The sequence below is a fragment of the Phyllostomus hastatus genome, unplaced genomic scaffold (assembly GCF_019186645.2).
Source record: "Phyllostomus hastatus isolate PE091 unplaced genomic scaffold, TTU_PhHast_1.1 phas_contig_210, whole genome shotgun sequence".
Taxonomy (NCBI): domain Eukaryota; kingdom Metazoa; phylum Chordata; class Mammalia; order Chiroptera; family Phyllostomidae; genus Phyllostomus; species Phyllostomus hastatus.
In genome coordinates this window covers 8522197-8536936 of record NW_025333737.1, presented here as the reverse complement: position 1 = coordinate 8536936, position 14740 = coordinate 8522197, and the positions used below count along the sequence as shown (strand labels likewise).

General features: G+C 46.7%; 1 protein-coding gene across 2 annotated transcripts in view; it reads right to left on the bottom strand.

The window, feature by feature from the left end:
- Positions 1-14740, bottom strand: part of SLC39A11 (solute carrier family 39 member 11) — a 262852-nt gene that overhangs the window by 95086 nt on the left and 153026 nt on the right. For both annotated transcript variants that reach the window (XM_045837488.1, XM_045837489.1), the window contains exon 6: positions 357-527. In XM_045837488.1, the coding sequence (XP_045693444.1) occupies positions 357-527 (171 nt within the window). The remainder of the gene's footprint in view (positions 1-356; positions 528-14740) is intronic.

Sequence of the window (14740 nt, the reverse complement as noted above, 5' to 3'; positions counted from 1 at the left end):
GAGTGTGAAGTGGAACCGGAGACACCCATGCTTAGGAAAGGCCCATTCCTGTGGCAATCAGGCCACAGTTGCGGGCATGGGCTCTGAGGGACTCAGCGTCAAACATGTAAAGAAAGGAACTCGCTGACGGAGACAGGAGTGACACCGATTGAAGTGATTGGAACGGGAGGTTTTAACATACAATGATCCCTCTACATTCTAGAAGTAACCCCCAAAACAAAGTCAAGAAGGATTGCAATTCCTCCCCCAACCCCCTCAAAAATGGATCTACATCCCCCCGACTTCCCAGGCCCCCTTTCCAGCTGGGCAACGGAGCTGGCAGGGACCTCACCTTCAGGCAGGTGGCAAGACCTCACCTGGGATGTTGTGTATGGTGATGGCCAAGATGAGCAGCGCGATCCTCCTCCAGCTGCTGTCACTGCGAGGAGCCAGGTTACCTGGAGAAGGCATGGGGACAGCAGGGCCCTCTGGAAGGCCGGTGGCCACCGCCTTCCTCCTCTGGTACGCCTCACCATTCTCACTTTTGTCTGAGCAAAAAGAGAGGGACGGGAAGGGAGAGCACTATGAACATGAGTGAACACTTTGAACTTGGGCAGGCAGCAGCAGGAGGATATGAGCTACCTCCTAACTTCCAAATGGACCGTGGATTCTTCTGCATGTTCCTTCATTTCTTCATCCCTTTGCTCACTCATTCATTCATTTGTTCACTCATTCAGCAAACATTCACTGAGTAGACTGCTCAATGTAAAGGTACTAACAAGGGTAAGGAAGGTGAAAACAGTACATTAGCAGTGCCTGTCTTGGAGAAGCAATATCGAGTAGTGATCAGACGCACAGATTCTGGAACCAGACTGCTGGCTCACAAGCTGTTTAACCTCTTTGTGCCTTAGTTTCCTGGTTCACAAAATGGGATAATAGTACCTACTTCACTTGCGTTTTGGGAGGATTAAAGGAGAGGCTGCGTGAAAATGCTCAGACTGCCCTAAATGCTGTGTGCGTGGATTGTGGTGGTTGTCATGTGCCCTTCTCTCCCACAGCCCACAGAAGTCGATCATATGAGACTGCTCTCCTGGTTGCAATGACTCAGGGGGCACCCATTCAAATGCCAGGCTCAGCCAATGAGATTCTCCCTCAGGGATAGGGAGTGGAATGGGGAAGGAGCCTGGGACTCTAGTGTGGGTTCTCAGCCAAAAGGTCACCTGATATGAGGGCAGCCATGACGTACCATGTGTGAATGGAATGAAGCAGCAGGTTAGAGATAGACAGAAGGAAGCAGATACCCATAGACAAGTAGAGATGGGAAGTCATGTGGCCAGCGACAGGCAGAGAGACAGACAAATGGCAGCCCGGGTGCAGTAAGACCTTCTGACCCTCACGAGCTGACTTCAGTACCCAGCCCTTGACCTTCATGAACTAACCCTCCTTTTACAAAGTCCCCTTTGAGAACACAGTTGAAGGGTGTCATTTCTCAGGACCAGAGAGTCCCAAACACCACTGGTCTCCTGGGTCATTTGTTTATTCCTAATGGAGGTAAAATGCCTGGATCAAACTACAGGAGAACAAGGGTGAGGCTGAGCAGCCAGGCTGGGGGTCACAGCACAGGCGGATCTGTGAGAGAGGCTTCCCAGAGCTGAGGCATTGAGCAAATCTTAAATGTGCAGGGGCACGAATGGAAGAGAGAGTCTTTTGACCGTGAGTGAGCATGAGAACATGCAAAACATAACTCAGATGTCACAGAGAGGTCACCAGAACATGTTTTTAGGGAACCCACCACGAGCAGGGTAGCCATACATCCCGGTGTGGCTTGCTACCACAGCAGGGTTATTGGTGCCCCTTTCACTCCCAGAAGCGTCCTGGTCTGGAGCATTCATTATGTGGCTCTCGGGCTGCGGAAACCGCAGAGGCCTGGCGGGGGGACACCTCTCACTGAGGTCAGTGGTCATCCACCTGCAGGGCAGGAGGCAAGCTCTGTGTTCCTCCTTCCCTTCTCTACTCACACATTTTCCACAAGCGAATGAACTCTCATCTCCAAGCTGAAAGCTACAGAAAATCTTCCCAAAGTGCAATGAAGAAACAAGGGGACACTCGGGGATCCCTTTCTCTTTGACCTCACTCCCTGCTGTAACGCAAGGCAAGGGTGGGTTATCCTGCCCTCTCGGTGCCTCATTTAAAGACCAGAATCTCAGTCCATAAACTTGACTGAGTCTTTGATTCCCTTTCCAGATAAACTGCCCAACCGGAATACTGTTTTATATTCCAAAATCAAGAAAAGAAAAAAAAAAACACTTGTTCTGAAAATCATTTTGGGTTTGTTTACTCAGATCGAGCCAGCAGGGCTTACACAATGAGAAAACACCAGAGACAGGTGCGGCCCTCTGAGGTCCTGGTGGGCCCTCTCCTGGGAGCAGGTGCCTCTCAGTTCCACCAGGGAGAAGAGGCTGTGTATTGATCCTCGGAAGCGCAGGCCTGCCAGCCCTCCTGCAGTCAGCTGCCTCAACTCACACACCGGCCTCTGGAGGAGCACACACCGTCTCAGTGGGACAGCACCCCCTCCGGGCAATATTTGCATGCTCAAAGCTAAACACCCTCTGTGCGGCATCCGTACCACGTGTGTGCTCGCAATCGTGTGCAAGCCTATGAGTGCCATGTAGTACAGTCTTGCTTGCCTCAGATGTCAGACAGCCTTCACGTATGTTTGTAGCCTTCGCATATGTATATAGACATGGGGGGGTGTTTCTATACGTCTAAAGTTGACAACATCTAACAACTCAGGCTGCGGAGGCTAGATGGGAAATTGAACTAAATATCTGGGCTTTCAAGCCCATGAACACTAAAGCCACGAGCCAGCAGAGTGGAGGGCTACGCAGGAAACAAGCCACACCATGCAGGAGGCCACCTGGGTGTCCCCTGGGCCAGCCAGAGGGCATCATTGCCTCCTTGGGCCGCCTCTGAGCTCACAGGCCTGACCTAGATGCTCTTCAGTGGAGGGGGGAAAAAAAACAACCCCAAAACCCAACTCTTCCCTTTAGAATTTTATAATTTAAGGGATGACAGACAGGGAAGACATAAATAAATTCCTTTAAGTCTAAGGAGCAGAGCTACTCAGCCTCCAACAAGCGCTGAAGGCTGTGCTGGTTTTTGTTAGTGACGCAGAGGGACTGGATTCTGAACCTCCTGCAAACAATGTCCAGAGAGCCACAGAGGTGAGACACCGCCAGCGCACCCCAGCACCACAAGAACATCACGCACAGCGCACCGTAGACCGAGGGAAAGAAGCCTGCCTCGCCTTGGGCTCCCAAGGTGTGAGTCTTTCTCCCACGGGAAGGGAGAGGCTGTGAGCCCCTGATGTACTTCTGAAGTTAAATACGCCACCACTAATAAGTCTGCAACGAGGAAAATCTGTCCAAATAAATCATGAGAGTACAGAGGTATCCTGAGTGGACTGTTCTTGCCTCTCCTGGTTAGGGCTGGATGAACCATCACATGCCATCAGGTGAAATGGCAGCACCTAGTGTGGGGACACAAGTGGGGCACAGTGACAAGAACCCAGGAGATTTCCTGAAATAGGAAAGGTTTAGACACCTGTGAAGTAGGACTGGGCAGGAAGAAGGACATTTAGGGATAAAATGGATGATGTCAAGGTCAGAAATAGAAAACATCAATGACACTGGCTAGTAGGTGATACTGAGGACTTAGCTTAATACTCATAATCCTTACAAAAGCCCTGTGAAGTAGAGATCACCCCCTTCAATGAAAAACTTGAGGAGGAGAGAGATGAGGTCCCAGGTCACAGAGCCCTGAGTCAAGCCAAATCCTCTGCCTGGAAACCACCCCTGAGCTGGGCCCCTCGGCGGCCTGGCGAGGTGGCGGAGTGCTGTCTCCTCTGCTCGCCAAAGTGCGCAGTGTGAGCAGTCACTGCAGTGGCATTTAGGGACTTGAAATCCCAGAGGTTTTGGTTCAGAGATGTGTACATGGCAGAGAGGTTCTGGTGAGTGACAAGAGAGACAGAAAAGGCTCAGTGGAAGTCTTGAATCTGCCATCATTCCCACTCACAGACAAACACAAAAACAGCTTCTTAACCCAATCAACCTACCATTTCTAAGTATAAGTAGGAAATACTTATAAACACTGAGTACGGAACCCAAGGCTACAGTTCCTTCAGGAGGTAAGAAAAGAACCACTTCGAAGTGGATCATTATCAAAAAAAACTTTTTTAACATTTGAACACAAGCATCTAAGAATCACACAAAGACAGAAACCCCTGCTGGACTTCAGCCTGTGGTCCCCGCCCCCACTTCATCTTTGTCGTGGGTCATCGCTTGCTGCATTTGAGGATGAGGACCCCAGGCGAACAGACAGACCAGTCCGAGGCTCGCTCTCCCTTCCCACTGGAGCGCAGGGTGACCTGATGTGACGCAGTGACTTCCTGGTTCCCTCTCCCCAAAACAAGGGACACAGTTCTTGCCCTAACACATTGTATCACAGAGCGAAAGCAGACAGGGGTCTGGGGGCACCAGCCAGGGGCCACAGCGAAGGAGCGCCACTGCGTGGGGGAAGCCTGCCCCTTGGGGCTTGAGCTCCTCCCCTGCGAAGGGAAAGGTCTTGATGTCTCCAGGTCAGTGGACGGAACCCATTTTGGATCAGCAGCTGCTTTGGAAGCTACCATCTTCTCTCCAGCAAAAAGGAAAATATACTGACATGATTCTAAGTGATTTTTGAATCCTTACGGAGTCAAGGACCTTTGTTTTCATAGCCCACGGGCCCAGTCCCACCAGGGACATGGGGTATCTGAACTAATAGGCTTCCCAGGAATACAGCAACACTAATTAACACATCACCAGCCACAAGAGCTTTAAAAATCATCCCCAAGATATCACTGGAGACGATTTGGTTGAATTAGCACAAATAGGCAAATCCTTGGCTGATTAAGTGCAGAAAATTTCAAATCCCTGGAAAAATACCTTCTCTGAAAGTTGAATCCCTGTTACAAAACATAAAATAGAGAGTAGTCACCAATATATGTTCACTGTGTGCATAAACAAAATCAAAAGGTCAACCAAAAGCAGGGGGAGAGGAGGGTCCATGAGCTAATACTTTTCCTTCCTTCTTGTTTTCCAGAGAACCAGAATGACTTGGGGGAAGAAATTCAGTTATCCACATGAGTGTGACGATGCTGGTTCTGTTTCTCTACTCATGTATGGGGTTAGCATGACTTCCTTTATATATTATGATTGATGCTGAATTTGAACATGAACTAATTAATCAACAGTGGTTACATCAACGCTGGCAGATGGAGAAACCAAGGCCCACAGAGGCCCTCCTTGCTGGTCCCATGGGAATTTAAGAAAGGCCAGGGTGGTTCCCTTAGTCTTGGCAGAGCTTGGCAGAGCTTCAGCTTGGAGACACCAAATTTAAAGCCTATGACTGTCTCTAAACCTATCCATAACTCTCCTACTGCTTCCTCTTTGTAACGCTATAAACAGAACCTCATTAAAGACCCATGCCCAAACATATAAAATCCCCAGTATCCCTAAGACAATGGCTGACCCCATGTCCAGTTCATGTACACTGATGTTCTGCATATTTGCAGTCAGTGCAAATGGTGACAAGAACAGGTCACACTGTCAGCCGTGGGATTGTGGCTCTGTCAATCATTAGCTATAAGGCTTCAGGCAAATGCTGTCAGTCTGCCTCAGTGGTATCGTGGTAAAATGGGTTCGATAATCATATCTACTTAGTAAGGTTGTTATTATGAGAACTAAAATATACATCAAGTGCCTGGCACATGAAAACCACAGTCAATATTAGCTGTTAATATTGATGATATGTTTTAATGTGCAGTCTCCTATACCACTTGTTTCATTTAAAACTACATAAACATTTTCTATACTTCTTATCTTCTTTGGCTCTAGATTTTAATAGCTCAAGGGCATTTTGCTTACTTCTAAGCGCATCCTTTTATTCAAGTTCGAATGGTCACTCTTTTCCAGGTTCTAAAAGATGCAGTGCTTCACTCTTGCCACGTGGGGGCATACTCTTTCTGCTCCCTTCCACCCACAAGGGGCACCCACCCAGGGAAAGTTCCTGTCTTGACTTCAAGCACTAAATCTTTGTTTTATGGCTTCACAATTCATCTACACCACTGAAACACGTGAAGAGGGGCTGAGCTACCCTCTGGAAATGGCTTAGTGCATGAAGGACAGTTCCTACGGAAGACTGGAGGAATCTGTGTGATGACCCTTACATCTTGCACGTGCTTGTCTGGAACCCACTGTTGCCCAACAACTGGTTTCCTGAAACTGAACCACAGTGGAGAGGTCCCCCAGGTGCACATTACAGGTATCTGCATCTGAAAATACAGAAGAGAAAACTCCCTTCATTTAACCAATGCTCCCTTCCTACCTTCCACTACTGAATCTTCAAAGTGATTTTGGCTTCAATTTCCCAAAAAAGGAGAGGCACAAGTTGAAATGGAGAGAAAGTGGAAAATTAATTCTTGGCTTTTGATCTTCTGGGGGCAGGGGGCAGCACCACCTGGTGGTTTAAAGGAGAAAAGGGATTTTCAAGGGGAGGGATTTCCGACTGACATTTCTGCATTAAATGCTGTCTTTAGAAACCACTAGGCATTTGAAATGTGACTGTCAGGAACTGGGAAGATGGGAGAGCTGGAGATTGGCCATATGATGCTGTTCATGGTTTAACAAGAGCCACTGGGAAGAGGGGAGGGAAATAATGCTTATGGTGCCTTTTCATGGGGGAAACTCCTTCCCTTCTCTGAGCCTTCGAAGGCCACGCACCCAGGAGTATCCTTAGATCCCCCCAGGACCCCTGTGAACTGCCAACATACAGCCTGCAAATGTGAAGTCCTGGCATGAAACCAACAGCAGAGCATTCATTTAACTCTCATCAACTTAATTGGGTTAATGGGTGTGAGTGGTCCAGGGAGGGAGGACTGGCTGGCTATCCCCTCCATTTTGCCATCAGGCAAGAGCCCCAAATGAAATACTCCCGCCAATAACCTCAATTCTGATTATAAAGACATAAAATGCACATCGAAGCAACCTTGGAAAACCTCAAAGTACGAGTATGAAAAAATTTAACCCATACATAATAATCTCATCATTTAAAACAAATACTAGAGTTTGGCACATTTCTTTCCATGCTTTTTCAGGCTGTTTACATAACTAAGATAGGTTATACAACCGTAGACTTTTTGTTCCCACTACACATAACACCAGCATTTCAGTAAACAACGAAAAACCCTTCCACTTCAAACAATACAAATTATTATTTACTTAATCTTGACCATTGGGCATTTAGGCTATTTCTAATTTTTTCCCTATAAAAATCACTACAAAACCTTTAACTTAGATAAACAGTCAGAAATTTGGACAAAGTTCTCAGGAGCTGAATCTTGATCAAAGGCCTTGATGCATTTGTCTAAGTAATTTCTAGAAAGGCCACGCCATTTATACTCCCGTCAATAGAATCAGGCTGCTTCTTAGTCAGCCTGATTCCATTGATGAAATGTCTTCATTTACGAGGGAAGTGCTATTTCCTCTCATTTGTATTTCTCTGACTACAAGTGAAGCTTGAGTGTTTTTCATAGTTTCAGGCCCTTTTATCCTTGTTTGTGAAAGGTCCTCTATCCCAATGAGGCCTTTTTAGGTCTTGGTATATGGTCAGCTGACTCCTTACAGACGCGGCAACTTTGCTGTGTGATCCGCTCACACCTGTCAGTGGCTAACGAGGCCCAGTTGGGAGCCGCAGATGCGATTCCTAGTCAGACCGCTGTGTCCCCCTGGTCAAGTTGGAGTTTCAGCCTCCGTGTTTAAGTCCCTCCCTGAGATTCCTCAAGACAGCATGGTGTCTTTGAAAAAAACAAAACAAAACACATGCACTGCCCTGGCCAAGTGGTTCTGTGGGTTGGAGCACTGTCCTGTACACCAAAAGGCTACGGGTTCAATTGCCGATCAGGGCACACACCTAGGTTGTAGATTGGAGCTCTAGTCGGGACACCTGTGGTAGGCAACTGATCAATGTTTCTTTCTCATGTTGACATTTCTCTCTCCCTCCCTCCTTCTCTCTCTCCCCCCCTAAAATCAATAAAACAATAGATTTAAAAAATTATCTGTTTTATTTATGCTACTGTCTGGTACAGTTCCAAAAGCTACTTTTCTCTCTCCATACTGAAATATCACTGTTTTCAAAAGCAGAGGGTCTATGAGAGCTTCCCCCACTTCCCTGGCTTCTCTCCCCATCCCACAACCCTGTGATTCTTGCAAATCACACAGTGGTTTTGCAACCAGAACACAGAGCAAAAAGAATCTAGTATGGACAGGACCCTCGCCGGAGTTTCCAGACAGAGCAAATTAAAAAACAGGATGCTCAGTTGTATCTGAATTTCAGATATAAAATACTTTTAGTACAAGTATGTCCCAGAAGTTGCAGGGGCTATACTTATACTAAAAGGCAGTCATTGTTCATTTGAAACTGGAGTATAACTGGGTATCCTGTGTTTTATAGGACAGTGCTGCTTGCTCCTACCTTAGGGTCCAAGTTCTGGGCAGGGAGAGCGCCTACACGTGTCTCAGTGCAAAGCCTCTCAAGGAGGGACTGCATGGGTCATGCACAAGTCAGGGCAGGAAGAGATTCCATCAAAGGCCAAGGAAGCTTCATGGGGCAATCCCAAGTATTTATTATGCTTACTTACTGGCCTTTCAGCAGAGAAGCAACTGGAGTTTAAGAAGCATGCTGATAAACTTATTTATCGTCTTTGTAACTATTCTAGACATCACGTTTGGTCATTCTAATAACCACAAGCCACATGATTATCAGAGAGTCACATGCTGCCTGAGTCCCTTGTCTTTTCTGCCAGTACATATTTTCCAGGTACCCAAAGCCAACCACACCTTACCTTTGCTGCTTATGAATAAGCAGTTGCTTAGTGACACCACAGACGCAAACAGACCTGCATAACTGGTAAAAATTAAATGCACATCAGAAGAAATGGCTTCACTATTACCTGATGATTTCTCATTTGTGAAGCAAACCACCCACTGACATGGTGCTTGTTCCAAATATCTAAGTCAGGTAATAATTTCTATTCTCCATTGACAGAGTCAAAATTTCCAATAAGATTAAAAAGTCCACCTACCAGGTCAGCTCTTCTAGTTTATAGGCACAAAAACCTTTTGACCAACCTGAACTCGTTCCCAATTAATTGATTTTGGCCTAAGATTAAGTCCTAGGTGGGTTCCAGAGCTGTCTCTATAGCTCTCCTCAGCTCACCTTGCACGTGTGTGTTCAATGCAAACACCACAGTGGGAAAGGGACCATTTTATCTTTTGGGGAAGAGTAAGTCCACCAGCAGAAAATGACATTTACTTCAAAGGAGCCCAACACAGCCCTGGCTGACATGGCTCAGTGGATTGAGCACCAGCCTGCAAACCAAAGGGTTGCCAGTTCGATCCCTGGTTAGGGCACATGCCTGGGTTGCAGGCAGGGGCCACAGTAGGGGTGCATCAGAGACAACCACACACTGATGTTTCTCTCCCTCTCTTTCTCCCTCCCTTTCCCTCTGTCTACATTAAAGAAAATCTTAAAAAGACAAAAGAGCCCAACACATTCATTTCTAAAAGGGCATTCCTGAAGAACACTAATGCTTTTAAGATCTTTGCAAAGGACTCATTCTCTTCCAGAAAGATGGTAGCTCCTCAGTAACCTACACGGTTGTAAGTTCCCCAGTGAGGGAAGGAGGTGTCCGAGAGAACTGCACCTGCTTCTGGGCTCTGTCCAACTGCTGATATTAATTTAAGTGTCACTTGGCTTACTTTCCTGTTGGAGGAAATGTTGCTCTCGCATCTTCTCTGATTCTGAGAATAAAAATTAATAGCCTAGCCCACTCTATCTCTGAGTGTGGAGTGGAGGCCAACCACTGCAGTGTCATGGTGGCAGCCCCCAACACGCCCACTCCTGGAGCCCACCCTGGAGCTACTGAACTAGAATCTCTGGGAGAGGCACTCAGGAATCTGCATCATACAAGCCATATGACACCCCACCCCACCCATCTGCACTCCAGGATAATTCTGATGCAGGCTGAAGTTTTAAAAGTAATATTTCAGACTGCCCAACTACAAGTTACTTGAGGTACTGCCTCTGCATCTAAATTTACATCAGTCCAAACATTTCTGGCCAATCAGGAGTCTCAAGGTAAGACACAGGGATATACTTGACCCTTAGTTACATCTAGGTACCTGAGGATACATATGAATTTTTTCCAAACACGCTGTAGGGAAGACAAAGGAATTTAAGGTAAGAAAGTGAAAAGTAACTGAATTGTCTCGACAAAAACCATCATTTCCTTACATCAAATTAAAATGACCCTTAAAAAAAGAGAGAGAGAACATGGGCCATCACATAAAAATGTAACCAGTGGCAGAATTGAGAGAAAAATAAATTCCCCCAAACCAAGGCATTCTCGCATCTTTCCTAGGTCCACACAGAGCCTATGTAGGGCCTAAGTCACTTAGCCACTACAATACCTATTACCAATATTAACACATAACATTATATTCTGCAAACTACAATAGGAAAGCAAAATCTTTCTTTTGTCAAAGGCCACATAACTAAAAGAAAACGGTGGTACTGGAAAGGTTTAAATGAGACTAATATTCCATAAACATTTCCTGGTTCATGGCTTTTCTTGCTTTTCGGATTCAAACAATTGATGCTCAAACACAGGCTCATCACCAGAGACAACAACAAAAAGGGAAAACATAAGCACCTGCCTGAAACTTTAGGCTTTGCTTTCTGTCTCTGTTACAAGAAGGCAGACGAGCTGAGACTGCAATGGATGCAAAGGAGAATCTGAGTCCATGCCCATGGTCAGCAGGAGAATTTCTCCAGCTCAGTCCCCAGTGGTGGGCAACAGAGACCAACTCATTCATCAGAAGAGTATTTAGGGGCTCATGGGACCAACCCAGGAGGACACAGAATCCATCTGGGAACCCAAACAGGAAGACCAGAATTTCCTGTTCTACAAACAAAATGCCACCATATCACCCTTGGGGAAGCACCTCTGTCCCAATACTGGAAACCAAACACCCCAGCTTAGGTCACTGGCACTGAATGCTGACCACTCCTGCTGGAACCACTGGCCAGGCCACCGTCACCTCTAGCTGCAATAGAGGCCAGAAACCCAACTTCCATCCTATAAGGCAGGCTCTGCCTTCCACCAAAACTCCCAAGGTGGGGGGAAAGGTGAGTCCCAAACATGGTCAAGGGACTTAGGAGCTAAGCAGCTACAGAGGGAGGAGGAAAGGAGAAAAAGAGGGAAAGAACAGGGAAAGCTACTCAGGGAAAGGTTTATTCACACCCCTGACATCCATGTCTTCAATGCCTTAAATACTACTGGTGATATTAAATTATCACCAGGCTTCCCTCTCACTTTAGAAAGATGATTAAGTAAATGAAATTCATGGCATAGATTTCTCCAGCCAACTCCCTCTTCTGTTTTCTGTGTGCAACCCTTGGAGAGTCCCAGCTTCTCAAAGTCAGCTTCTCCTAACTGCAAATGAGCTGAATTAGGTCAACTTCCTGGCCCCTTCCATCATTAACGTTCTCTGCTACCAGGGTCAGTCTCAGGCACAGGTAGCCTAAATGATTGCTCATCCCTGGTGGGTAGAAGAGAGTGGCTATTTCTGGAGCCAGTGTTTACAGAGCTTGGTAAGAAAGTCCCCAGGAGCTTTTAAGGGACAGCACATTCCAACTGTTCATAGAACAAGAAATGTCCACTCAGTGAGGAACAAATTCATTAGCACAGAGTAATGAACATCTCCCTGTGCCCTAAGCTAAAAGGCATTATTTTCCCTTAAAAAGTACTATTTTCTGACAACACAAAAATTTGAATATATTATTTAAAAAGGGGAAATATTAATTAGCACAAAGAAAAACTGAAAATCATTCACCATCAGAGCTAACCACATTTAAAAAATCCTGACAGTCCTTTTTATATGTATACTGCATGTATGATGAACACACACACACAAATTTTTCCTGTTGACCACTGTTTGGAAACACGACATTAAATAGCAATAAAACATGAATATAGTCTACATTTTCTAAATTCCCCACATCAGTGGTGCTTTTCCTGATTTTCTTTAGCTAACAGAGGTCAAGAGGGGCACAACACGGAATTCCCAGTAGCTAAACAGAACTAAGAACATATACGCAAGCTTTTCTTCCTGTTAGAAGAAAAGATGTGTTTATTGCCCAAATCATTTCAAGGTCAGGCACAACCAGTTACCTTCCAGGCCTCTAGAGAGCTCTTCTGGTGTTTAGAACAATAAAAGCTAGCTGGACAGAATTATAAATCACCACTTAAAAACTGGTCAAATGCTGGTTGAACATGAAAGGGCCAATGTTTCTTGCTCTCTGATTTCTGTGATGTAAATGTTATCTTGATGAGTGGTTTCTGAGACCTTCCTTCTTCAGGCTCAATTTAAGTGCTGCATAGGGAAGTCTCGGCTCTTCAGCCTTGCCTAGCCCTGGTCTCTGCGAGAACCCTGGCATCCCAGAGTAATTAGCCTGCTTCAGGTGACTCTTAGTTCTGTAAGCTTCACCCCTCACAGCAGAACAAAATAGACATCTAGAAGCAAAGTGGACTTGAACTTGGCCTTCAGCCCCAGACTTGGGTCCATCTTCTCACCCAAAACTCACTGCTCATGCAAACCCCTAGTTCCTTACAATGGTCTTCTGGCCATGGGTTCTGGCTAGATTAACCACTCTGACCATGAAAGCAGCCAATCTTCTTGAGCTGGCCAGTCCTGGTCCTTGGTCACCCGTACTTCAACTCTGTCCAAAAGCCTATCCAGAGAAGAGCCAGTTCAGGGAGGGTGGAGCCCAGAGGAGCCTGCAAGAGAGGCAGTGTGTGCACGTGGGTACAGGCCCCCTCCCCTATCTGCCCCTCCTTTCCCACCAAGACTGAAGGCTCCAAGACACTGCTCAGATCCAAGAAAATCACATGAAGGATGACAACAGACTATTTGGGAATGGGACAGGTGATTGAGTGGCATCTCAACAGATGAGTTTACTAACCAGGAAGAAATGCCAGTACATTGGTGGAGGCAATGGCCTGGCATTCCACAAGGGTCAGCAGACAGTCCCCCTTCTGGGCAAGAAGATGTAGGGTCTGCCACAGAGAACCTGAAGGGGGCACAAGCACCTGCATTCCTTCGGGTAGAGAAGACCCCTTTGTTAGCACAACCTACAAAGCTGGAAAGGTGAAGCCATGGCAAGGCCCTAAGGGACATTAACAGGTCAGCTGGGCTCATTTCCAATCAGCATGGGCTTATAGGTAAGGATCTATTAGCATATCATTAAGATGCAAATAGCTTACACATTATGAAAATGCAGCTAAATGTTTTTCTCTAAAAGTCTGTTTTCTTAATTAGCTAAATATTTCCCCAACAATGTATTCATGCTATTAATCTGTTCAAGAAACAGGCAGAGTCCTCAGTAATGAAGAAAAACCACTCTCCCAATCTGGGTGTTCTCTATGGAAAAGCACCCAAGTCACATCAACTCCTACCACAACCAACTTCTGTCCAGATTTCACTTGCAGGTAGGGAGGGGACATGGAGAGAAAAACATGCAGGCACTGCCAGAGCGGCACAGGGGTGGCAATTCCGGGCACATCTGACACTGGTTTGTCAGTTGTCGCTAGGTCAGGAAATGTGATTCAGACATGGAGCCACCTGTGCCCCTCACCAGGAGTAACAGAGGCAAAGGTACTGCAGCAGTAAGCCCCAGAAACACCGTGTGTGTGGGTGTGCATGTATGTGTTGTGTGATGGGGAGGAGACAGAATATGCACATATGTGCTCACATACAGATTATGATCAACACATTTGGCATGAGGTGCTCTGGCAGTTTCTCCCAATCCTCTTCTGGGGACTGTCAATCAAAGCAAAGGATGGGCAGTGGGTGTGGGTGGATGGCAGGGGCAGGGTAGACCCAGCCTAGGTGGCCTGCACGCTGGCTGAAGGCAGCCAGCTCTCCAGCAGGCACAAACCAGGAGACAAGGGAAAGTCCACAGCAGGCTCTTCGGCACTTTCCTGTCTCCCTGCCTCTGGGCTTCTGTCTTTCCCTTTTTCTCCAAGGTAATGACACAGAGGACTCTCCGTGTCACTACACAGAAAGAAGCAGGGAAGAGTGGTGCTGGGGGAACGGAAACCTGGGTAACAGGCTTTAAAACAGTTGTTTCCCACCTGCACAACCACTTCCTGATTATGCATATTTGGGGATGTCACTTGATACCCCTGTGCCTCGGTTTCCTCATTTGCCCAATGGGTCTGATAACACTGCCCACCCTGTAGGGATCTTGTGGGGAGGCAATGAGAGCAGGTGTGCGGCCTCCCTGGCCGGCGCGTGCTGAGCCCTACACAAAGCACATGCCGCAGTCCCCGCGATGAACCTGTGTTACACTGACAAACAGAGAAGTAAGGTACACGGCATGTCAGTGCACTCAACCCATCCTTCAATTAAATCCAAGGGGCAGGAGGTCCTTGGCGGAAGAGAGAAAATTAGATCATGATGGGCTCTGGTACAGAATTTTCAAGTGCCATCAAGTCCCAATTCCCCCTGTCCTGAATGCTTCTTAAGATTCCACGTTGGCATTTTTGATTTTCAGAAAGGATCACCTGCTGCTAAAGATAATAGAGACTTCCTGTCAATAAAGG